Source organism: Calliphora vicina, chromosome 3 (genome assembly GCF_958450345.1).
Source record: "Calliphora vicina chromosome 3, idCalVici1.1, whole genome shotgun sequence".
Taxonomy (NCBI): domain Eukaryota; kingdom Metazoa; phylum Arthropoda; class Insecta; order Diptera; family Calliphoridae; genus Calliphora; species Calliphora vicina.
Genome location: NC_088782.1, coordinates 5847682 through 5874574, shown reverse-complemented (window position 1 = coordinate 5874574; position 26893 = coordinate 5847682). Strand labels below are relative to the sequence as shown.

The following is a 26893-nucleotide window of genomic DNA, read 5'->3' as shown; positions in this document are numbered from 1 at the left end:
TTTAAAATCGAGAAAATCGGTCGACAAATGGCTGAGATATAAGGAAAAAACCAGGACAACCTCGATTTTTGACCTATTTTTGACCCATATCTGGATTACTAAATCATTATTATAGACAATATGGATATCTAATGATAGATATTTCAAAGACCTGTGCAACGACGTATATAAGTCCATAGTAAGTTGGACCTACAATGGGTTAAAATCGGAAATATATATAATAATAAATATTTTTTAACCCGAATTTTTTTTTTCACCAAAATTTTTTTTCACTAAATATTAAAAAAAAAATTTAAAAAATAAAAAAAAAAAAATTTAAAAAATTATAAAATTTAAAAAACAATTTCGAAAAAAACAACTGGAAAAAAATTTAAATTTTGTTTACCTAAAAATATTTAAAATTTTTATTTTAAAGTATAATTTGGTGAAGGGTATATAAGATTCGGAACAGCCGAATATAGCTCTCTTACTTGTTTAAGGTGACATTTTTAGAAAGTGTTGCCTTTTCCACAACATGTGACTCAAAAATAGCAAATTGCAACATTTTTAACAGTAAATAAATGTCATAAGAATAAATATTTTTTGTAAGTTTTTTGTATGAATTTATTTTAGCTGAAAAGTCAAGTTTAAATCTGAAATGTATTAAAATTTCAACAATCATTTCTTATATAGAATTAATATGCAATTAAATTGTACAAATATGTAGGTGATAAATGGAAAACAGGTTCAGTTGATGTTTTGTTAACATTTTTATGCTTTTATGAAAATATGGAAACGAAGAAAAAATAAATAAAGAATCCAGTAAGTTTTAGGGAGTATCTTCAAAAAAAAACATAAAGTACATACAAGTACATACGCTCCTTAGTTTAAGGCCAAGAAAACATTGGAAAACCAGTTTAAATGCGAGTACTTGCTACATGGTTACTTACAATTAATGTGAAGGGCCACTAAAATAATCCTATAAAAACGCTTGCCTTGACTGTTTGTGCATCACACAGTGTTCGTCCTCCAGCTTTAAAGGGACAGTTAAGTAAAGAAAAACCAACAACATGAAATTTGTTATAGTTTTTGTGACAGTGTTTGCCGTTGTCTTGGCTGCTCCCCGTTCTGAAGATGCGATTGTTTTAAAATCCGAATCTGAAGTAGGACCCGAATCCTTTAAATATTCGTAAGTGTTTAGTGAATTGTTTATTTTATATCGCCGTATGCAAATTTCTTTCTTAATAACAATTTATAGTTATGAGACCAGTGATGGTGTCAAGGCGGAAGCACGAGGTCTATTGAAGAATGTTGGTTCCGAAAATGAATCTTTGGCTGTCCAAGGTGCTTACACTTATGTAGACGCTGATGGCCAGACTATTAGTGTGGAATATGTGGCCGATGAAAATGGTTTCCAACCTAAGGGAGATCATTTGCCTGTTGCAGCTGCTGCTTAAAAAGTAGTTTTATGTTATTTATTGAATAAAATGATTGAATTTGTTTTAAGCTTGATTTGAGTAATTTGTTCATTTTGTAAAATTTTCTGTTACCAGGTTCATCTGGTTTATTTAAACATAATCGTTGATATAATAATGTCGTGTTTACGTTAAATATCCCTGCGCAAAATTCGTGATAAACGCCTAACTATTCTTGTTCCGTGAATTCTTAAAATAGAAGTGATGTGAAGGGTGTTTATTAAGCTCGATATAACATGAAATTGTAAAAGATAACACAAAAAGGTATATTTCAATCCAAAGCTTATTTTTATTCGAAAGATCAATACATGCCAAAACAGCCACCGCGGCTGTAATTGACGAAGCGCATTCTGAACGTCCAATTTTGGACCACATTTTCGTATGTCACGAATAACACGAACAATGTTGGCATCCAAGGCGTCAATTGTTGCTGGTTTATCAGCATAAACCAGTGACTATTACGTGGCTCCAGAGGAAATAATCGAGAAGTGTAAAATCACACGAACATGGAGTCCAATTAACGAACATGGAGTCCAATCGCCAAATTTTGATTTCAATAAATCGATGGTTGCGATCGCCATTTGGTACGTAGCGCCATCCTGCTGAAACAACATCTCTCCCGGATCAATGTCATCCATATTTTCAATCATTGATCATGATGCGCGAGCACAACACGGTACATTTTTCTGTATTAATAGATTAATTTTACGATAAAACAGTCGTTTATAAGTTGTGTAAACCGATGACTGAGTTTTATAGTAAATTTAGATAATTTGGTAGCGTTGCACAGTGGTATGAGAATAAAAAAAGAGGGATATAAATCCGTAACTTCTAAACCCTTACGCCGATTTGAATGAAATTTCACATGCGCAAAGAGGAATGTGAAATTTGTTATCAAGTATCCCGCAATTCCCAAAAAAATCTTGAAAAATCCCAAAAATGGGATTTTTTCGTTTTTTGGCTATAATATCCATAATAGAGGCGGGGTTATAGGCCATCTAAAATAGGTTACTATATTTTGATATCGAGTATGCGATTTGAGAATTTTTGCCCTAAAGTTGAATTTTACATAAAAAATATGCATTTTTTCAATGGACCTGATCCCGTCGTTATCAAAAATTATAATTTTTTTTTTATTTAAAATATTTGGCGTAAAGTTAGCTTTTCAAAAAGTACAAATTCATTATACATCCTCTTAGAAAATTTTTAGATAACTTAAAAAGAATAAAAGTACTTTTTTCCCAAAAAAAATTGCGAAAAATCGCCTTTTTTAATTTTTTTATATTCAAATGCATGTAACTTTGGACTCAGTCATGATTTTAAACACTTTATTTGATATATAGTTCTATTGTTAATCATATAAAAGAAAAACGGATAAAATCGGAGAATATTTGGAACCGCGGTCACCAAAAAACTGGTTAAATTTTCAAATGCGAATATCTCCTAAGCTATAAGAGATAATTGATAGCTACGACGAGGTTTTATGTAGTGCTCGACGATGAGATTCTGTATGTGTAATTTTTTTTAAATCGGAACACAATCGAAGAAATATTCCAAGCTTACTAAAGATAATTCATTTGAGAAAACCATTAATGTTGAATTTTTTTCTCTTTCAGCAGATAACTCGAAAAAATAATTTGTAGTCCTTCAAAAATAGCACAGTTATTGAAGTTTATTTTTCCATTTTATTATCCAAAAATATTATTTCAATGATAAACTCATTAGATAATCCACCAGACTAATAAGCAATTTCTTTATTCTTTACTTGTTTTGATTAATGTTATCGTATTAATGAATAATACATATTGAACTTTTAAACAAAAATGCAGTTTATAAATAGTTTATTACTCGTATATCTTAGATAAAATGTTTATAACTAAAGGTACGTTCACACTACTGAAATACTTAATATGATAATATGATAGATTGACAAAATGAATAATTATATTCATTTTGTCAATCTAGACTACAGTAAAATACATTAAGTAAACTCTTTATCAAACAAATCTTTATTAAATATTACATTACTTTTGTAAGAGCAAACATCTCAAATATTTTCTTAACCCTCTAACTCACAAGAGTGCCTCAAGGCATGCATTATTAAACACCAATTATCTTAAAAAGTAATTACAATTTTTTTTAAATTTAAATGTGACTTTATTTACAGATTTGTTAACATTTCCCTCAAAGGCATTCTGACTTTTAGTTTTTGTTCTGTCAGCTGTTTTGTGATTGATGTCATAATTTTAGCACGTGAAATTTTGTGTGAGATTATTATTTTGTTTTTAAATCAAAGTTTTACTAACTTTTAGTCGTTCGATCTATTCGAAATATTTTTTATTAGTTCTTTTTCATTAGTTTTTCAATAAAATTGTATCATAATTATTTTTTTCACCCACACCGGCAACAATGCCCTGAGGCACTCTTCACCTTTTTACACCTGGTTCCTAAACTTAATTTGCAAATTAGTTTCTGATGGCTGTTCTGAGTTTATTTGGTAATTACCCTAAAAAATTTATTCGACAACTTTTTTTTAGCTTTTTAAAGTTTGCGGATTAGAGTGTTAACTAAATCTAGTTGAATTATCGTAATAATAATAGATAATAACAATAGATTAATTCAAACAAAACTTAAACATCTATCGAAAACAGTGTGAACGCATCTTGGATGTGAACGTTTGCATTTTTAATAAAATAAAAGATCACAAAAAGCTAATTAAGAGAGCTTATTGTTTAAAACAAGCAAACAATTAATAGAAAATAATTTGGCAAATGAATAAATTGATGAGCAATGTTAAAATAATATTAGGTTTACTCCTAATTGAATCGTTTATTCAAAAACTAGTCACGCAACAAAATATTAAAAATTGAGTTATTAGGTGATTACTGTTTTGTAAAGATAAATGCATCGTTTAATGCAAACAAAAATTAAATAATGTCTCCGTATTTGACTTGGTTTTAGTATCTATAGACAATTGGCTAACCACAGGCAATTTTTACTTGATGAGGTTTTAACTTAGCCAGGGATTTAGATGATATAGCTGGCCCTTATTTTGCACTTTTTCGATTTTTCAATGTCGCAAGGTCAATAAAAAATAGTTTTTGTATTTCAAAAAATAGTCCATTATAATTTAAAATTTCATGAATATCTCCAATATCCCATATAGAAATTTGTTTTTAAACGAAATTTATAAAAAAAAATTTTCTCGATTCTTAATAAATAAGCATTAAAATCGCAAATTCTAACACTCGTTTCTATTATGTTTTAGCGCGATGACTGATTTACAATTGGATTTCAAGGAAATTTAGCTTTTTGTTAAAAATTTTTTAAAAATAATTTTTCATCAAATTATTCTTTAAAATAAAAATTTTAAAGGCCTATTTCACGATGTCGAAAGAAAACAACCAATTTGTATGAAAACTATTCGAAAGAATTTAAAAAACTGAGTGTTTTTCATATAAATTTTTTCGACTCATTTTTCTTTCGACATCGTGGAAAAATATTTTTAAGTACCTAAACAAAATTGAAAAATTTATTTTTTCAAAATTTTTGTTTAATTTTTGCAATTTTTTTTATTAGTGATACAAATTGTATGGCAAAATATTGTTTGTTAAAAAAAACTAGGGTTAAAAACTATTTTTCCCGAATTTGACCTATTGTATGTCCGACTTACTATGGCGTTGTATACGTCGTTGCAAATGTCATATTGTCTATATTAATGATTTAGTAATCCAGAAATAGATCAAAAATCGATGTTGTCCTGGTTTTTCCAGGACATTTTATACCAAATTGCAATCCGATCAATTAATACTTTTGTTTTTTAGACTTTCATTCATAGAGTAGAAACACTAGTCAAAAAAAAAAAAAATTCAAACAAACTTTGCAAAACTTACTTAATTACTATTTCAATATTACTTAATAACAAAAAAAAAACAACATTATGAGTTTTCTTTTAAATAACAATATTTATTAATAAATAACAATCATAACTTAAGCTTCAGGGGCAACGGGCAAATGGGCACCTTGGGGTTGGAAACCGTTTTTATCAGCTACATAGTTGACGGTGTAGGTTTGACCATCATCAGCAACGAAAGAGTATGAACCCTTGACGACGATAGCTTCATCATCAGTGCCAACATTCTCCAAATGACCTTCTTCTTCAGCTTTGTTGCCATCGCTAGTTTCGTAACTGCAATTGATAAAAAAAAAAATATTTATAAGTTTTGCGTCATCTCACTTTAAAAATATTTCCATACAAATTATTCGAAAATCAATCATGATTTACAGAACAATGTAGAAAAATGTATTGTTTTATTAACAAAATTATTTAAAACACTTACGCGTATTGGTAGGATTCGGGTCCTACTTCAGATTCGGATTTCAAGATGACGGCATCTTCAGGACGGGGAGCAGCCAAAGCTACGGCGAAGAGAGCAACGAATACAATGATGAATTTCATTTTGTTATTTGAATTTTGTTCTTAGCGATCGACGACTAATCAATGACAAAGGCCTGAAACTGTGTGGTGGATTAAATTATATTGCTGTTAGTTTTTATACAGATTCATTAGTAAATAATTTTAATATGTAGTTATAAGTAATTTGTTTGTGTTGATGATTTCGTTTTTATTAGTTCGTACTTACTAATATAAGTTTTAATAATAAGTTAGTTGTAAATACAAAAACAAACAAAAAATTGTATTTCATTATATTAGAAAATTCGAAAAGTACCATTGAATAAGAGAAAAAGTACCATTCGTTCATTCGCCTAGGAGCATTGTTTTTCAATCATTCATTATTAATATGAGCGGCAAAAAAATTTTTCAAAAAACAATTTTAAATTTTATTAACGAGTTCTAAATGGAAATATAAAATTTTAAGATCCTTAAAATGTTTAAATTTACTATGCACTGTGGTTCCAAATCTAGGTGGACAAAATTATGAAAATCGGTATCTTCAGAATTAGGAAAAACTAAGTTTTTTCGGAATCTGACAATCTGCTCTCCTCCAATACAAATGGGTTTTTCAATTGGACATTTCATTTTCTCAACAGAAGCGCCAGAAGTTCAACAAATTTTGAATCATATTTTCGTTAATTTTTTTTAATATTTTACTGCTTTACTAAATTAGATATATCTCAATTGTTTTACCATATAGAAATTCATACTTCAAAACATAGATAAACATTGATATAGGCTTTTATTAAGTGTATATCTTATATTTATGGGCCTCTCCATTTTCCTGTTATAGTCCTTTCAACTTGGGACTCAAATATACTGATATTTTATTTTCTATATACATCATTTAAAGAAACATTCCCCAGAAGTTTCTTTGTAAAAAAATTGTAGCCGCCAGCACCCGCCGAAATACTTTTTTTTAATTTTTAGGGAATGAAATTTTTAGAAATATTTCTTTATTTATTATTGATTTTTATATATCTAGACCTACTGTAACTTGAAATATAGTTATATCTTATATATCTTTTTAAAAATTTAGTTTCAGAAACACATGAAAACGTATTTTTTTAATTTTTTGTTAACGATTTTTATATGTATATCTAGACCCTACTGTAACTTGAAAAAAGTTTATATTGATCTTTTAACATTTTTTTGGAATCGGAGATACCAATTCTATATGAAAATAGCGCCAATAATTATGATTTGGAACCACAGTGCTATTGTTTGGTTTCTCCCTAGGTTCATTGTGCAGTTTTTATTGTACATAACTTTGGAATGACTTATCCAATTTTTACAATATTGGTCTCATATTAATGATAATGTACCCTAGTTTCAATATATTATTGTATTGGATTCGTGTAGGATTCGGGTTATACTTTAGATTCGGATCTCAAGGCGACAACTTATTCAGCACGGGGAGAATCAGCAACAGCTGAGAGAGCAACGAATACAATGAATTAATTTTATTATTTGAACTTTGTTCTTAGCGATCGACGACGACTAATCAAAGACAAAGGTCTGATGTAGTGTTTAGATAAAATTGATTAAGGTATTCTTTAAGAATAGTGGTAAATTTTCTTTGGTAAGCTCCTTCTATATCAGTAAAACAACGACAAATAATAGATATCACCCTAATACGATCATACATACAGTGTAAAAAATGCACTGTTAGAATAAAAAAAATTATTAATTTATTTCAAAATCCAGCAGAACAAACAAAAAAGCAAAACCAAAACAAAAAAAAAAACTTTATTCATTAGAGCAATGCAATATGGAAGTGTTTATGGTTTTTTGTTGAATATTCGTAGTTTTGTTAATTTATTGTTTAATTTCTACAATTAACCCGTCTTACCACACAACTCTGGCCAAAAGAAAATAGACAATAACTAATAGAAAGACGAGAAGATGTCAGATTAAAAATATAATTTTGACAAATTGCAATTAGTACGCTTATGATGAATAACTTTTGTTGCCCAAAAAAAAAAAATGCCAAAAAAAAGTGATGATTTGTTTTTAAAAGTTTCTAACATCGCAATAGTGAATGCGAGATTTAGTATTTAAATGGATAGAAAAGCGAAATTAAACATCATAAATCTTAAACGATTCTGTTGGAATACAACAAAATACAATACTATTTTTAATAAACGGATTAATAACTACAAAAACAAAAAACAACATGAAAATCGCTATTGTCTTTGCTGCTTTATTCGCTGTTGCCTTGGCCGCTCCTGCTCAGGATTATGCCCATGCTGAAGTTTTGCGTTTGGAATCTGATGTCAGACCAGAAGGTTACAACTTTGCGTAAGTTTTAGCATAACCATACCCATGCATTTTCAATTATATATTCATTTATTTAATAAAAATTTTTTCAGTTTGGAGACTAGTGATGGCAAAACCCATCAAGAAGAAGGCCAATTGAAGAATGTTGGTTCTGAAGATGAGGCCATCGTAGTACGTGGCTCCTATTCCTTTGTTGCTGATGATGGTCAAACCTACACCGTCAACTATATAGCTGATGAGAATGGTTTCCAACCCGAAGGTGCTCATTTGCCCAATGTACCAACTGGCCATTAAGTCCTTAGAATCTTACAACTCTCTTTTCAATAACTTTTTTAAGTATATAAGAAAGAGCTGTTGAAAATCAAACCAGTAAACTGTCCATAGTATTATAAATTTCTGAAATAAAGTTAAAGAAAGAAAGAAAGAAAAAAAAAGTATTGCAAAATATATTGCATTGTATATTAAAAAAAAGTAATAATCCTGTTAATTTTTATTACCATTGTTCTTTATTGTGCATTGTGAATTGTTTAAACAAATTATTAATAACTTGTACTGAATTGTGATTTAAATTATAATTTCTAACGTAACTGATATGATGTGCGCATGTCTGTAACCTATAATTTTATTAGCTGGTTCTACAATACACCTTTTAAAAAGCTACATTTTTAAAATTAGCTTGTTAATTATTGCTACAAAATTTCTCTATAAATAGGCTTGAGCACTTCAGAGAAAGCATCCATTTAGTTACGAACTTTCTAAAGGAATACCAAACAACATGAAGTACATCATTGTTTTCGCTGCTCTCTTTGCTGTTGCCTTGGCTCGTCCCAATGACAATGAAATTATTCGCATGGACAACAGTATCGAACCCGAAGGCTTTAAATTTGCTGTTCAAACATCAGACGGCAGTGTGCACACTGCTGAAGGTGAATTAAAGGATGTCGGTACTGAACACGAAGGCATTGCTGTTCATGGTTCATTCTCATTCGTAGCTGATGATGGCAAGACTTATACTGTTGACTATGTTGCTGATGAGAACGGTTTCCAACCCCAGGGTGCCCATTTACCGAATGGACCTGGTGTGCAATAGATGTTAGCGGATTGTATGATTGGAAAATGAACCTGAGGCAATTATCTGAAATAAAAGTATTCTTAAAACAATAATCGTTCTGCTATTTATTAAAAAATTTCAAAATGCATAAATCAGTGTTTTTTCTTTGAATTTCATTTCTAATTCAGCGTTTTTGACGGCTTCAGTAATTTAGTGAACTTCTAGTTATGAGAAATCAACGAATAACCTACGGACCCATATTTGAAAAATTTATATACAAAAATGAACTTGGGAAAATCGCAGAAAACGCTAATAACTAAAAATACTCAAATCAGTCAGAAATATTTTTGAAATTACTAAAATATGTTAATGCTAAAACCTTTTTTACAAATACAGTGAGCCTCAAAAGTGAGTATACACAAAAAATTATATGATTTTTTTTAAGATAATGAAAATCCTAAAATTTATCTATCGATTAAAATTTAAAAGTTTCGGTTTGTTGGAGAATGGATTGAATTATTGATTCTGTTGTAAAAAAAAAGATTTAAGTAGGACTATAATGATTTTCATGATTTTAAAAAAATCCAAAAATTCGCTGGTGTTTACTCACTTTTGGGGCTCACTGTATATTTGCCTATAACACAGAAAAAACGGATGCATAGTAGCAACTGAATTTGTAGCCAATCGTATGATTCTGCTCTAGTAACTACAAAATTGTACAGTTGTGACTACAAAATTTTAGAAGGCGTTGCAAAAGTTTGGTTGCTTTAACCGATATGTTTCTTTATCAAGTGACTTTCTGTTGATAGAACCGAACAATTCTATGTTTGTAAGCGAATCATTAGGTTGACAACAAATTCGGTTAATACTACGAATCTGTTTTCCCTGAGTTGATACATTTTTTGGAAAATTGTCATTAGGGTCATTGCCGCAATCCGTTAATTTATTAAAAGCCATAAATATGTATCAGAGCTGTAAATAAATCATTAATTTTTGAATTAATTCGCGAATCATTAACACAAAAAAAATTAATTGAATGAAATTTGAATCAATTCAAATGAATTTGGTAAAAATGAATTGCAATTCGTTTTCCATTCAATTCATTTAAATTAAATTGATTTTGAATTAATTCAAATGAATTTGGTAAAAACGAATTGCAATTCGTTTCCAATTCATTTGAATTGAATTGATTTTGAATTAGAAAAAGGGATTAACAATTCATTTGAATTAAATTCATTTCCAACTCATTTGAATTTATTGAAATTTGAATTGATTTTGTAAGTAAATCTACAGTAAGCATCACTGTCGTTTTGTCATTCAACTAATTTTTTATGTAAAGACAGCAAGCATTGTTATTTTTCCTAATTTTTTATTATTAGTGGAAGATAGTTTTATTTTTTTTTTTAAATAAATATAACATAAATATTAGCAAAAAGTTTGTCGTTGGGTGGTCGTGGGTCACAAAATTACAAAAATTATTAATTGCTCCTTGAATATTAAATGTGTTTTGTCGTTCAGCGTATTTCAAAATAAAAATCAGTTCTTCTTGAAGAAACAAACTCCAAATACCATGGCCCATAATCATAGTCAGAAATAAAGTATATTTTAATAGAAATAAAGTCGTCTTTACTTAAGAGTGGACTTTAGGTCTACTATAGACAAGTTAAAGTATATTTTTGACGTTAAAGACGACTGTAAATATAAAACAAGCTGAAGCTGTTATTAACTCATTTAACAACAGCATCAGCTGTTCTTCTCCATGTAAAACACTTCTGCAAAAAGTAAAAAAAAATAAGTTACAAGAATTTGGCAGAGATTTTGCAATTATTGAACAGTTATCAATAAAATTAGTACCAAAATATTCTAAATATGATATTAATCTTATCTTTTCCATTTTTCCACCACAAAGAACTTTTTTTCTTTAGTTGTCCCGGTTACTTTTATTGTTTACCTTTTTTGGTTTTTGTTTTAATTTTCTATGTCAGCTGTTCAGCTGTTGTATATTGTATGAAGAAAACATTTTCTACATTTGAGGTGGCACCAAGTTGAAATCGGTTCAATTTAAAACATACTTTAATTTTGACTATAGTTGGGAAATAATATAAAGCGGGTTTTTAATTTAAAGTTGTTTTTAAATAGAACCGACTTTAGTGTTTGACTATGATTATGGGCCCATGTTTTCATTGTTCAGGCGCGGATACAGGACAAGGCTTTTAACTTTTTGTACTGGATATTTTCATTTTGGTAGGAGACATTTTTCATTCCCCCTAGAGATTTGCTCTTGAATTTGATTGATTGCAACTCACTTTTGATTCATTCATTTGAATAGCTAATTCTTTTTTCTAATTCAATTGAATTAATTCAATTCAAATGAATTGTAACTCATTTCTGCCTAATTCGTTTGAATTGATTCAAATTTAATTCAATTCATTTTTTCAATTCAATGAATTAATTCAAAATTTAGCTAATTCATAATGAATAAAAATCAAAAAAGAATGATTAATTTACAGCTCTGATATGTATTCAACGTAAAGATTTCCCAGCAATATTTTTAACATTTTGGAATTTTCATCCTTCCATCTGAAAATTTAAACTTCTATAAATTAAATTCTACCACAAATAAAATTAAGTGTGAAAAATTAATAAAAAAAAATATTTTTTTCATCTGAGCAAAATTAACGTATTTCAAAATAAAAGTTAGCACATTTCAATAATCATATTTCAAAAATCTTGCCAAATATTGTGTAGTAGTGTAATAACATGGTTCGGCCTTTGTTTAGTCGGAAAATCAAAGTTGAAATGTCAAGTATTTGGATGTTGAATTCACATGGTACCCGTATATGTGAGAGAGTAATTTAAAAAAGTAGAGACTCGAACTACTTGTTATACTTCGGCACAGATCACACAGATATGATTCAGCAGGTTCCAATAGAAAATGTCAAAATGGTTGTGGTTTGGAAAGAGGAACAAATATACACACAACCTCAAAAATTTAATTTAATTTTTTTAAGATAATGAAAATCATAAACTCTATTCATCGATTAAAATTTTAAAGTTTCGATTTGTTGCAGATAATGCTGAATATTATCATCTGAAAAAGAAGGTATAGGTCTTACTCTAATAATTTTCATTATCTTAAAAAAATCAAATAATTCTCTGGTGTTTACTCATTGAGGCTCCTTGCCTATTGAAGATTTTACTTTTTCTCTCGCTCTGCAAAACACAACCATTGAAAAGTGGTTGTAGGACGTCAAAATAACCATACGGTTCGATATTACTTTTTTGAAAAACTGTCATTTGTTGCACATCTGAAATAATCTGTATATTTTGGTTTCAAGTATTTTATTCCTTATTTCCCAAAAGCAGAAATTATGTTAATCGGAAATTTGTTTTATTAAATACGTAAAATTCTTTATAATCCGATATACAATTAACAATTTATTGATAGAAATTAATACAAATAAAAGATATTTGAAAGACCTTTATAAGGAAACAATCCAACTAAGAAATTTAAATCAACAATAGATAATAATGAGAAATATATAATTCAACCAGGCTTTTTCAATAACTTAAGAAGAAAAAAAACATAAATACATTTTTCTTTAATTTAATACTTAATACGGCTCTAAGCTAAAATACAAATTTACAAAAATGCTTAATTATACTAGTATGCCGCTTCTCTATTATAACTTGTTATACTAACTGAATACACATACTAATCATTTACAATTTTATTCTTGTTCGAAACATAATATGAAACACCAACAAACAATAGAAGAATTTTTTTTTTAATTTTCTAGTTATTCTGAGCCGTAGCGAAAAGAAATGTCTGATGTAGCTAACAATATTTTTTATATAAAGTAAAAAAATCTTAGCTGAAATCATTAGTTAGAATCGAACTAGTAATCCAAACAAATCCTATCAACATGAAATTCCTCATCGTTTTCGTTGCTCTCTTCGCCATCGCTATGGCTGATGTTCAAATCTTGCGTCGTGATCTCGATGTCCAACCTGAAAGTTTCAAATTCGGATCGGAAACTTCTGATGGTAACAAACATGATGCTGAAGGTGAATTACACAATGTTGGCTCCGAACAAGAAGAACTTGTTGTACGTGGTTCCTACTCCTTTGTTGGTGAAGATGGCGTAACCTACACCGTCAACTATCTTGCTGACAAGAACGGTTTCCAACCCCAAGGTGCTCATTTGCCCGTTGCCCCTCAAGCTTAAGTTGTTTAAGTTTTTCCTCGTTTTTATTTTGTCTGTAAATTATGGATTTGTTAAACCTATTTAAATAAAAAAATTAATAATAATAATTAAAAACAAAAACAAGTTGCTAATGATTTATTTGAAATAATTGGTTAAAAGTATTGTAGATTTAGCTGGATATATATTAGGAGTTTGAAGAAATTATTGAATAGATAATTTTCGTAATTGAAAACACAAAAAATAACAAAAATGTGTTTTCAATTACAAAAATTATCTATTCAATAATTTTTGTATTTAAAATTCAACCAATAACGAAAATTGTATATTCAATTGTCAAAATTATCAAATTCAAAACTCAAATTTCAATAGAAAATATCAGAAAATTTTGTTTTTGAGAACATGAATACTTGATTCAATTATGAAATAATTGAAACCAGTTCAATATGTGACAAATATTTGAATTGAAACGGTTTAAGAAATAGTTTTTTCTGTGTTAATAAAATTAAATTTAATTAAGTCAAATTAGGTGAAATAATCACCCTTATTCTACTTGGCGTCGTCGACATCGTCGTCAATATTGAGTCAAAAAATGGTATATGTTACGCCGATATCGATAACAATTGGTAACTTTTGACAGCGTTTTGTACTTTAACCCGACTTATAAAAGTGTAAAATTCTGTCAAAAGTTACCAATTGTTATCGATTTCGGAGAAACATATACCATTTTTTGACTCAATATTGACGACGCCAAGTAGAATAAGGGTGATTGTAATGATTTATATGTAAAGGGTGTTTTTTAAGCCCCATAGATCATCTGTCAAACGAACTGGCATACTGCGCTCACTTTTTGACATTTCAGGCAAATTATCATGAATAGATTGCTGCATGAACAACGCTACCAAATTATCCAAATTTACTTAGAAAATCAGTAATGTTTTTTAAAATTAAGCCTTACCATGATCAATTATTTTCTGTTTGAAAATATGGATTACATTGATCCGGGCGATATGTGGTTTCATCGTTACCATCGATTTATTGAAATCAAAACTTGATTTCGAGAAATGGACCTGCCAATTAGCATTCACGGTAGTGCAATTTAACAGCTTTCGATTATTTCCTGTGGTCCCACATGAAGTCAATGGCTTATGCTGGTAAACCAACAACAATTGACGCCTTGGAGGACAACTTTGTTCGTGTTATTCGTTACATACCATCAGCAATGCTCGAAAAAGCGGCCTAAAATCGGACGTCCAGAATGCTCTTCGTCAAGAACAGCCGTTGTGTCCATATGTGCGAAATCATTTTCAAATTTTAATGGCATTTATTGAGCTTCCGAATAAAAAATTAGTTTCATTAAAACCCTTTACATTAAATTCAATTTAAGGGTTTGTAAAATCGTCAGTAAGTTTTTAATGAATCGATTGTTTTTAATTGGCTAAATCTTAGCCTAAACTTCTTGCAATATACGGAATTTCAATACAATTTTTAATAGTTTCATTATTTTAATTGATTCTAACAAAATTGAGTCATCTACTATTGAAAATTTGTATCGAAAGAGCATTATATATCAGCAGTTTTGATTTTAAATCAGAAACAACAAATTTCTCTTTAAATTTCTATAACAATGAAAATAAATTAATAAATTCAGCAAAACATGAAATTTGCCAAATTTTAAAAACCGATTTTTCAATTACCGGTATTCTCGACATAATTTTTTATTGTTTTCCATAGATGATACATACATTAATATTTCTGATATATATCCGGTTCGATTGTAATTTAAAATCAGCAAAATCGGTCCACAAATGGCTGAGATATGAGGAAAAAACCAAGACAACCTCGATTTTTGACCTATATCTGGATTACTAAGACATTAATATAGACAATATGGATATTTCAAAGACATTTGCAACGACGTATATAAAACCATAGTAAGTTAGGTCAAAATCGGAAAAAAATTTTAACCCGAATTTTTTTCACAAAAAAAAATTGAAAAAACCAAAAAAAAATTATAAAATTAAAAAAAAAAAAATAAAATTTAAAATAACAATCGAAAAATTTTTTTTTCCAAAAAATTAAAAAAAATAAAATTTTGTTTACCTAAAAATATTTAAAATTTTGAAGTATAATTTGGTGAAGGGTATATAAGATTCGGCACAGCCGAATATAGCACTCTTACTTGTTTTTTATATTAATTTGGATTTCTTAATTTCAATTTGTTTTTTCTCAATATTAATTTGGTTTTCTGAATTTCCATTACTATTCTCTCAAGACTAAATTGAATTTCTGATATTCAATTGGTATTTATACCCTACACCACCATAGTGAGGGTATTATGCGTAAACACTACCTTAAAGAATATCGATCGACTTAGAATCACTTTCTGAGTCGATTAAACGATGTCCGTCTGGCTGGCGCCATCCTGCCTTGTACGCAAAGTACAGGTTGCAATTTTGAAGATATTTCGATAAAATTTTGTTCGGCCCAAGGACAAAGCCTATTAAAATTGGCTGAAATTGGTCAATTATTTCACCTAACCCCATACAGATATCCTCCCGAAATTGGACTTTATCGGCCATAAATGTTTAATTTATATTTATATATGTATGTATCTACACAAATTTCGCTCCATATAAGTTTTATATGATCGGTCCATAATTAGTCATAGCTCCCATATAAGACCCGCTTCCGAAAATCAGTTTAACCCTTTGTCGACCGACGGTACTTATAAGTACCATATCAATAATAAGCTTACACAATGAAAACAAAACATATTTTGACCCTTTTTGCCCAAAAGTACTTTGAAGTACACTATCGTCTTTGGAATAATATATTTGTTTTGCCTATTGGCAAATTCGCTTACCCAGAATAACGGTGAATTATTTCATGTTCTCATTGTGGTGTTTGTTTATATTGTAATGACAAAAAATACTTTTTCGTAAAATACCATAAAATAGACTTGTAATAAAAAATTTTATAAAAGTTACAAAACTAATCAATATAGTAATAAAATGTAAACAAAATTCAATGAGTTTTTTATCTTCTGGCTGATGCTGACCCAACGGTACCAGGTCCCTTTCGGTACTATGCCGGTCCTCCACAAAGTTAAAATTTTGTAAATAATTTCCTATTTTCAATATTTCATAAAAAAAATAAAACTTTTTCAACTATTTAAAGCCTTGGTCCACAATGGGTTAAAGTGGATAAATCCCTTAAAAATGTTGGTATACATACAAAATTCATGATAAATAACTCTCATATAGACACGACCCAATTTCATGGTGATCGGTCCATAAGTCGCCAAAGCTCCCATATAGATTAGAACAAGTTCTAAAAATTGTTCCGGTGATGGTAAATTTCCAACCAGGTATGTAGTTTTTTATTTGTTTAGATTTTATTAATTTCGAAATAATATGTACGTACAGACACTTTTTATGGCTTAACAATTAAAAGTCATCAAACTCTAATTTTTTGACTGTGTGTTTTATTGATACAGGATTTCTAAACAGATCTTTGTTTGAAAAATATTAGTACTTTGTTAATTAAAAAAAAGAATTGCAATGAATTCCAGTATTTAATTTGAACCAGTTTTGTATAACTGTTATTTAAAATGAAAACAAACAAATTAAATCTAATAAAAAACAATTGAATTGCAAGTACACACAAAAAGACTTACTAAGTCCATCTGCTATAAAAGATCTAATTCACTTTCTACATTCAGTCAAAAAGTTTTTAACTTTCTAGCAAACAACAATATGAAATTCTACATTATTTTTGCCGCGCTTCTTGCCTTGGCTTTGGCCAAACCAGCTGAAGTTGAAATTCTTAAATCGAGCTCCGATGTTGGACCTGAAAGTTATTCCTTTGAGTAAGTTTCCCTAAACTCTAATGATAAATGGATTATATACAATAATTGTTCTTGAATAAAGCCTTGAGACCAGTGATGGTACTTCCCGCCATGAAGACGGTCAGGTTAAAGATGTTGGCGGTGAACATCCAGCCATTGTAGTCCATGGCAGTTTCTCCTATAAGGATGAGCACGATGGCAAGGTATATACCGTCAATTATGTAGCTGATGAACATGGTTTCCAACCTTCCGGTGAACATTTGCCTCCTTTGCCTAAACACTAAAACTTTTAACATGGTACACCGATAGTGACAATGGAAAATGTCATGTCATTATTATTGTTTAATCGAAATATTTAAAGTTTTAACATAACTGTGTATGTGTGTATGTAAAAAATTGTGATTTAAATAAAGATTCATTTGCATATCAATTTAAAAAGTGTTTAATACCGGTCCTATCGCATAGACAGAAATTACTTACTCGTCCATTTAAATATAAATATTTTAAAGGTAAAATCAACTTGAATTAAATATGTCAAAAATCAAAACCTCAACCATGACATTTACATTTAAATGACAAAATTCAACATTTATTTATAGCTCTCAAACTATTTATTTAAACTGTCATCAACACAAAAAGTAAATAATACAAAATAATAATAAAAAAAATACAAGAAGAAACTCTATTTGGCCTCCGACTGTCAGACTCTAAATGCTGGATGCAATTTTTGATTAACTTATTATGCCGACTTATTTAAATACCAAGAAATTGTTTTATAGTTAATAGAACAATAATTATTTTTTCTTTTTTTTGATTTATAAATTTCGGATGTGCAACAATATTTGTTACGAACAAAACATTGAATTTGTTCTTTGTTTTTTTTGCTTCCGTCCACCAAATTCATATTGTTGCGATCGAGTATTGCCAACATGTACTCTATACAACATACATACATGGCTCATAAAAGCTGATCACCTTTACTAAAACTCTAAAAAGACAGCAGCCAACAAGTTTCTCAGATTTTTATTTTTTTTATTTATTGAGTTTTATTTTATTAAAATTTTTTTTTATCCAATTTTATTTATTTGGCATAACAACAGATTGGCGTCACAAACTTGGTTTTCTTCTTCTGCTTTATAGTAAAAACATTAAATGACAAAAAAAAGAAGAAAACGAGTTAAATTTAATAAAAATTTATCAAATACAGTGATGTACAGCGGTACAAAATGCTTAGTGCCTTACTTTTAAAATATATTCATAATTATGTTTTAATTTTCAATATTTTAAATATACAATCCCATATGACTAACATTTTGTAGCAATATAACTCAAACGATGCGTATTTACATATGTATTGAATTTGGAAAAAAATCAGAAAAAATATTTTTAATAAGGTTCCCCCTACCATAGATTAAATATCGAAAATACGTATCTCTAGAGGATTTAGTGGGTTAACATATTCAACAAAAATGTTCTCCATAACATTTTATATAAATTTGCTGAACACTTTGTAAAATGTAAGGATCACATGGTTTCTTATGCCGATTAACAATAACCACCCCTCAAATGAAATTCAGATGTAAACTTTCAAAACGCCGATACACGTGTCTTCTTCGGGATTTCTTAAACCCCGAAGGCCGGTATTTTTTAATTTTAAATCCCGGAATTTTCCAAATCCCGTTTTTCATAAATAAATAGGGGTAATTGTCATTTGTGTGTGCCTTTTTTATGCATTTTGACATTCTACATGCCCGAATATCGCAAAGTGATGTTCAGCAAAGTTGTTAAGCTCAACTCCTGCTACAACATAGTTAATAAAGGAATGCGGTATTTTTGGTTTTCCTAGTGTGGGGCTCTGGAAAATCAAAAAACAACACTCAATTTAAATCCTCTTCAAACGAAATTGATTTTATCTCAGATGAGGAGCTTGAACAAAATGAAAATATTTCGATTGCTCAAAGGCTAAAAGATATTATTAATAAATGTAAAAAACCCAAATAACAATAACGAAACCAAGTTATAATGTAGATTTGCAACTTGCTAAAGAAATAGATCACTTTATTTCTGAAGGAACAAGAGGAAAATAATTGAAGATTAGTTATAAGCAGGGAAACCAAAATATGCAAATGCATGTTTTTTCTGGTGAGTCTAATGAGCACATGGATAAGATATTTACACGTTTCAGAACTATTTAAGAATTTTGGCATCGATTTGTTAGTGCATATTTTTGCATATTTTACCCTTAAATAAAATATGCATATATTTGTTTTAAGAGCATATTTATGTCATATTTTGCGTTTTTAGAGCATATTTTACTGTTTAATAGCATATTTTGAGTTTATAAAACACAAATTTTGTCTTACTTATTTTTCGCTGTTGTGCTACAGGTTTTTACTTCCTTTGTTTAAAAAAAAATTTAAAAAACAGAAATTTTTTTTTAAAATTTAAAATAATTCGAAAAATTTTTTATCCAAAAAATGAAAAAACTGAAAAAAAAATTTTGTTCACCTAAAAATATTTAAATTTTTTATTTTGAAGTATAATTAGGTGAAGGGTATATAAGATTCGGCACAGCCGAATATAGCTCTCTTGTTTTAATATCAAATAAGCACTATTTTAATAATAGCTCCATCTAAATATCAAATTTTAGTTCTAATTCAAACTTAACCGTTCTAAGTGTTAAAGAAATATTGTCTTTTAAATTTGCTCCTGTAACATCAGTTGATGTCGAAAGAACATTTTCTATGTTTAAAAGTGTTTTCAGATCCAATAGACAACGATTTTTATTTGAAAATTTGAGTAAATTTTATTTGGTTAAAAATTATGTAAAAGTTTGTTTTTTTAAGAGCATATTTTTGAAATTTTAAAAGCATATTTTAAAGTTTTTACTGCATATTTAAAGCGCCTAAAACGCTTTTTTTAGAGCATATTTCCGGTTTCCCTGGTTATAAGTATCTGCAAACAGTTTTGCCAATACGAAAGATGTTTTTCGGCAGCAGCATATGTCGGAAACAAAATTCATTCCAGAATGGCAGACGAAACCATAACTGCAATAGTATGATTTTTAGTGTATAAATAAAATAAAAAAATTACTTTCAATTGTAAAGACATAATTATGTACGTTTCTTTCTTATAATTTTCGGGATTTTAGATTTCCCGAAACCCCGGTCTTTACCATCCCGATCCCCGGGATTTTCTAAAATCAGTCCCGATTAGCATCTCTAATAGTGTTATTAACTAGGGTTGACATTCGAATAAAAATTACGCGAATATTCGAATAATAAATTTAGAATAAAAAATTATTCGATCAGTAATTGTCGATTAATCGAATAACCGAATTTATTTTCAAATCAAAATTAAAAATAATAGTTCATATTAATAAGAAGTAAGAGAGCTATATTCGGCTGTGCCGAATCTTATATACCCTTCACCAAATTATACTTCAAAATAAAAATTTTAAATATTTTTAGGTAAACAAAATTTATTTTTTTTCCAAAGTTGTTTTTTTTAATTTTTTGTAAAAAAATTTTTTTCGAATTGTTTTTTTAAACTTTAAAAATTTTTTTTTTAAATTTTAAATTTTTTTTTGTTTTTTAAATTTTTTTAATATTTAGCATAGCAAAAAAAAATCGGGTTAAAAATATTTTTTTCGATTTTGAACCATTGTAAGTCCAACTTACTATGGTCTTATATACGTTGTTGCCAAGGTCTTTGAAATATCTATTATTAGATATCCATATTGTCTATATTAATGATTTAGTAATCCAGATCAAAAATTGGTAAAAAATCGCTATCTATAAGGATTCAGAATATATATACATTATAGGGTCGGAAAACTATATAGTGGAAATTACAAAGGGATTAAAAATCTTATATATACCCTTCTCACGAAGGTGAAGGGTATACAAATAATATCAGAAACAATATCAGAAGTTTATATAAAGTTGATTGCAATGAAAATTTTATTAGAAATTACTTCTTACATTTATTTTCCCTTTGATTAACACGTCAAGATTAGAACACTATGAAACTGAAAATACTAAATACCTAGGACATGTTAAAGTATCTGTAAAGATTTTCCAATTACATAATAATAAAGAATATTGATATAATTATAATCTATTTATGGCCATTATTTCAACTTGCATTTATAGTTAAAGTTAACTTTAAGGGTACCTTTTTCTATTGCTTAAAGTTACTTTTTACTATAAAGTCAATTTGTAATAATGGCCCTTAGTTGATTAAAAGAAAGCACGAATTATGGACTACCCTAATACCAAACACCTAACATGTTGCTGTAACATTTTTCTATCAATATGTAACTGCAATATTCTACTATCAACATGTTTCTCTAATATTTACCAATCAAAACATGGCTGTATTAATTTTCCTCTCATTATTTTGCTTCTAAATTGTTCCTATCAACAACTTGCGGCAACATTATTCGCCTTATTATCAACATGTTGCTGCAACAATACTCTTATCAACATTTAGCTGCATCATTATTCCTATCAACATGTTGCTGAAACATTATTCATATAAACATGTTTCTGAAACATTATCATGTCAACATGCAACTGCAACATTATTCCTATCAACATGTTGCTGCAACATTATTCCTATCAACATGTTGCTGCAACATTATTCCTATCAACATGTTGCATCAACATTATCATGTAAACGTGTTGCTAAAACTTTGCTCCTATAAACATTATTCCTATCAACATGTTGCTGCAACATTACGCCTATCAACATGCTGCTGCAACATTATTCTTATCAACATGTTGCTGCAATATTTTTCCTATCAACATGTTGCTGCAACAGTTTTCCTTCAAGATTTGACAATCAACATGATTCTGTAAAATTTTTATAAAAATACGTATTTTGGGTAAACTTTTTGTAAGTATGTTCATAATCCAATTATGAATTTATTTCAATTTGTATTAAAAATTTAAATAAATTCATAACTGTTACAAAAACTCCATGATTTTAATAAAATTGTCTTGTAATAGTTGAATAATTTGTGTAAAATTTAATTAAGTTCATAATCGTTCACATGCTATCGAATTATTTCCAAAATAAATATTATCAATATCATAACAAAATCATTAAACACTTATGACCACCACTGTATATTTCTACTTGCGAATGTATACAACTTTACCACTCTTAAAGCAACAAAACATTTGTTTCCTATAAATTTTTGGTGTTAAACATAAAACATGCAAAGAATGTAATTAATTAATTACAATTAAATAACACACCATTTTTGACATTTTAAAACTCTTGACACAATCTTTAAATTTGTTGAATTTAATAATTAATTGCGACCAAATCGAAAATGATAAAAATACAGTTTGATAGACAGATACACATACCAACTCACAGATAAGCTAATATTTAAATTTAACCCTATCATAATTAAACAAATTAAATACTTACGTTTATGGCATTTATGCGATAAAACATTGATAACCTAAATGTGGTAAAAGGTCAAATATACATTAATACTGAAGTTATCAGAAAGGACACCATAATTATACATATGTATGTATGTGCGCATACCTAAGCACTGCTTTACTAGAGGTACATTGTTTTTTTTTTTTTTGGTATTTTCTTAGAATTTAGTAGTAATACATATTTTGTGAATACAAACCAGAAATTTAAATTCAAGTTTTGACTACATACTTGTTAATATTCAAATAAGTACTAAATATACATTTTTTAATATTATATTTATAGCTTGCATACTTCTTATGACACCTTAGACTTTTTTCACCCTACTCATTCCTTTAAGATATATTAAGATACTCTAGTGTAATATGGGGGGTTGATATAATTAAAACATTGTTTCAATAACACAGGTTAACAGCAAAAAAATGAGATATCGATCATAAAAATCCATTGATTCTTTTCGAATTTATTCACAGTTAAGTTAATTCGCTCATTTTCACAAGATTTTGGTTTTAAGTTTGATATACATCAAATTTAGTAGTGAATGCTTTTCTTTTGAATCATTCAATTTTTAAAACATATTCCCCATGCTATGTGCAAATTTTCACATATATATTGCGTTTCAATCGGTTCAGTAGTTTCGGAGTTATAATAAAAAATCGAAGGATTCTTTTCGAATTTATTCAGAATTAAGTGAATTCGCTCATGTTCAGAAAATTGTATGTGCTTTCAAGCGTAAATTTTGCATGTGTTTTTGTTATAATAACAAAAAACTAAAATCTTGTGAAAATGAGCGAATTCACTTAATTATTCACAGTCGATTCAATAGATTTTTATGATCGGTATCTCATTTTGTTGCTATTATATTTAAATTTGTTTGCCCTGTGTACTTCGAATTATTCGAATAAGAGATTTTAACTTGTTCGAATAATTCGAGAATAATTTACATTTTTTTAAAAAATGTAATGATGTCGGTTTTTTAATATTTTATAGTTAAAGAAAAACAAAAACTAACGTTAAAGTTAACAATTCAAGTATTGATAATGTTAAAAAACATTCGAAAACAAAGTCCATCATTATATTTTCAACAGAAATATTCTGATCAGATTAACTCCAGAACAATCTACAAAACAATTGACTAACTAACAATTGGAACCTTTCAGTTTCCGTTTTGGAGCTATGCTTTAAAAAATTTGAGCTAGTTGGACATGATCCTCAATTCAAATACAATATATTTAGAACTTTTTTATGTCGTTCATTAATTCGGGTTTTAACTATTTCTTTAGTAAATGAATTATTCACTATTTCTAAATTATTTATAACAAATTGTATTATACATCAGCTCTATCATATCTTTGCTTAATAAAGTGGTCTTGGGGAATTGCACAATAAAGGGAATCTGTCCAAAGTTTGATATCATTGTCAGTGAACGTGGCTAATTTGAAGTCAGGCAGTGCATGATTGACAAAGATGTTCAACGATGTTCAAAATCATATATAAGACGAACTCCATGCATTTCTTGCAAAAAAAAAACGTAAGTTTGCAATATTTGTGTTTATCATTCGATTTATTAAATATTTTGCAACACTTACTTACGCGGTTAATAACATCACTTATATACGTATATTTTAAGATCATGGCCTTCATCTATTTCAATGTAATCATTATAAATGTCATCCTCAATATCACTTTCGACGACCGTTTCAAAATCACATTCTCCATGACATTCAACTCCACTTTAATCTAAGTTAAAATTTTGATTATTAATTGCAATTCTTCTAATATTTCGCCAGCTATGGTTTACGTGGTAGTTCACTACGTGCGAACAATCAAGTAGAGTCGAAGGGACCCCGTTTTGATGTTTCGCCAGCTAAATAACAAATATTTTATTCCGTACCTTTTATTTCGTAGGTTCAAGTCCGAAATTAAAAATTTTTAAAGATTTGTTTTTAGAATTGTAACTGCTTGCAGTAATATTTATATGTTTATAGAAGGAGCTATCGGAACACTCATCTACAGTGATCGAAAGTCACTGTATTTTCAGAAACAATACAATTTTTGTGAGTCATTATTACTTATTTAAATTTGAAATTATGAAAAATTTTAAGCAAGTTAATAAATTTTAATATACATATGTACATTTATTCCTTTTATTCGATTATTCTACATAAAATTATTCGAATTATTCGTTATTCGAAAATGACCATTTTTAAATTGTTCGAATAATTATTCCCAAGAAATTATTCGATTAATCGAACGATCATTAGTCGAATGAATACCCTAGTACTTAATGTAAAATATATATGGGGGATTTTATGTCAAGTGAACCAACTTTTGAAATCGATGTCTTCAACAGGTTTTTTTCTCATTATTTAGTACTATTTTTCATTTAAAATTAAAATTAAACTTCTATAATATAGAATGAAGTAAGAACTCACAAATAGGGACCTAGTAACATGATGTTAAACTCATATGGTCCTAAGTGATTGAGAATCCGTAAAAAGGACTTTATGGTACATCTTCTAATAGTACTTTTTTTGAATTTTCTGTAATATAAATTTATTAAGAAGTTAATATAATCCCAAATGGGGGATTAATTTGTTTTTCGAATTTTCTATTTTATTGAAAGAAAGTGGGGTAGTGAATGGTATTTTTCGCTCTTCTTATGGTACTTTTGGAAATTTTTATAATAATAAACCTCGAAAAGAGAAATTAAGTATTGTAATTATGAGTAAGTAAGAATCGATAAATAAAATTTATTTCACGTGATTCTGAATAAGATGATAACACACAAATGGTACTTTCTGAATTGTCTATATTAATGGACCTAGAAACATGAGTCAACAAATGCACAAGGCTTAACTTTTTGCAAGTTATTATTTACTCTAATGGTAGTTTTTGAATTTTCTACAATAATGGTCCCAGGATTATAAAATTTAAATAAGATACATGGATCTGAGTATGTTGGAATCCAAAAGAGGACAATACAAATTTAAAATATTAAAAACTTAAAAATAGTATTGTTTATTTGATCGTTGTTAGATCAAACGAGACATTTGGATTTGTTTTATTTAAAAAACAAATTTAAAAAGCATTTGGATTTGTTTTATTTAAAAAACAAATTTAAAAAGAAGTAGAGAACCAAGTATTTTGAATTTTAAATTATTTTTTTTATTTAAAATTGGTATGCCCTTTGTAAAATACGATTAGCCAATCACATCAAAATAGGCCTACTTCTAATTACCTTCCCTGGAAGTTCTTACACGCAGTAGAGTACATTTGAATTTTATTCAACCGATCACTGTTCTATGAGTTGGCAATATTTGTAGATTTGAATAAATGTTCAATAAAAATAGAAAATTTGTCAAAATTGTAAACAAGTTCATCTAAAACTAAAACAACTAAACACATATACACAAACATTTCTATGATAAATGATGATGCTAATAATGGGAAAAGATTAAAATAAAACAAAAACATTTTAAAAAAAGTATACAAATACTTAATAATACTTGTATGCTTCCCTATTATAACTTGTTATACTAAATTCCAAATACTTATTCTTGTTCGAAACATAATATGAAACACCAACAAACAATACATGTGGTAATCCAAATAAGAATTTTGTTTGAAAATTTTCTAGTTATTCTGAGCCGTAGCGAAAAGAAATGGCTGATGAAACTAACAATATTTTTTTTATATAAAGTAAAAAATCTTAGCTGAAATCATTAGTTAGAATTGAACTAGTAATCCAAACAAATCCTATCAACATGAAATTCCTCATCGTTTTCGTTGCTCTCTTCGCCATCGCTATGGCTGATGTTCAAATCTTGCGTCGTGATCTTGATGTCCAACCTGAAAGTTTCAAATTCGGATCGGAAACTTCTGATGGTAACAAACATGATGCTGAAGGTGAATTACACAATGTTGGCTCCGAACAAGAAGAACTTGTTGTACGTGGTTCCTACTCCTTTGTTGGTGAAGATGGCGTAACCTACACCGTCAACTATCTTGCCGACAAGAACGGTTTCCAACCCCAAGGTGCTCATTTGCCCGTTGCCCCTCAAGCTTAAGTTGTTTAAGTTTTTCCTCGTTTTTATTATGTCTGTAAATTATGGATTTGTTAAACCTATTTAAATAAAA

The 26893-nt window shown here is 28.6% G+C and overlaps 7 protein-coding genes across 7 annotated transcripts; 6 read left to right on the top strand and 1 right to left on the bottom strand.

The window, feature by feature from the left end:
* The first annotated feature begins 1006 nt into the window (after positions 1-1006).
* On the top strand, positions 1007-1491 carry LOC135953787 (larval cuticle protein 65Ag1-like). The gene is made up of 2 exons (XM_065503794.1): positions 1007-1168; positions 1238-1491. The coding sequence occupies exons 1-2, from the start codon at positions 1050-1052 to the stop codon at positions 1434-1436; spliced, it is 318 nt and encodes a 105-aa protein (XP_065359866.1). The 5' UTR covers positions 1007-1049; the 3' UTR covers positions 1437-1491.
* A 3908-nt stretch (positions 1492-5399) lies between these two features.
* On the bottom strand, positions 5400-5965 carry LOC135953786 (larval cuticle protein 65Ag1-like). Its single transcript, XM_065503793.1, has 2 exons — positions 5795-5965; positions 5400-5643 (listed from the first exon to the last, which is right to left on the bottom strand). The coding sequence occupies exons 1-2, from the start codon at positions 5911-5913 to the stop codon at positions 5445-5447; spliced, it is 318 nt and encodes a 105-aa protein (XP_065359865.1). The 5' UTR covers positions 5914-5965; the 3' UTR covers positions 5400-5444.
* A 2048-nt stretch (positions 5966-8013) lies between these two features.
* LOC135954404 (larval cuticle protein 65Ag1-like) lies at positions 8014-8551 on the top strand. The gene is made up of 2 exons (XM_065504570.1): positions 8014-8211; positions 8283-8551. The coding sequence occupies exons 1-2, from the start codon at positions 8087-8089 to the stop codon at positions 8482-8484; spliced, it is 327 nt and encodes a 108-aa protein (XP_065360642.1). The 5' UTR covers positions 8014-8086; the 3' UTR covers positions 8485-8551.
* A 368-nt stretch (positions 8552-8919) lies between these two features.
* LOC135954075 (larval cuticle protein 65Ag1-like) lies at positions 8920-9393 on the top strand. Its single transcript, XM_065504131.1, has one exon. It carries the CDS (start codon positions 8966-8968, stop codon positions 9278-9280), a length of 315 nt encoding a protein of 104 aa, XP_065360203.1. The 5' UTR covers positions 8920-8965; the 3' UTR covers positions 9281-9393.
* A 3747-nt stretch (positions 9394-13140) lies between these two features.
* Positions 13141-13552, top strand: LOC135954460 (larval cuticle protein 65Ag1-like). Its single transcript, XM_065504636.1, has one exon. The coding sequence runs from the start codon at positions 13168-13170 to the stop codon at positions 13468-13470; it is 303 nt and encodes a 100-aa protein (XP_065360708.1). The 5' UTR covers positions 13141-13167; the 3' UTR covers positions 13471-13552.
* A 3605-nt stretch (positions 13553-17157) lies between these two features.
* Positions 17158-17734, top strand: LOC135954329 (larval cuticle protein 65Ab1-like). Its single transcript, XM_065504446.1, has 2 exons — positions 17158-17317; positions 17379-17734. Exons 1-2 carry the CDS (start codon positions 17205-17207, stop codon positions 17578-17580), a joined length of 315 nt encoding a protein of 104 aa, XP_065360518.1. The 5' UTR covers positions 17158-17204; the 3' UTR covers positions 17581-17734.
* An 8759-nt stretch (positions 17735-26493) lies between these two features.
* On the top strand, positions 26494-26893 carry LOC135953562 (larval cuticle protein 65Ag1-like). The gene has a single exon (XM_065503510.1). It carries the CDS (start codon positions 26521-26523, stop codon positions 26821-26823), a length of 303 nt encoding a protein of 100 aa, XP_065359582.1. The 5' UTR covers positions 26494-26520; the 3' UTR covers positions 26824-26893.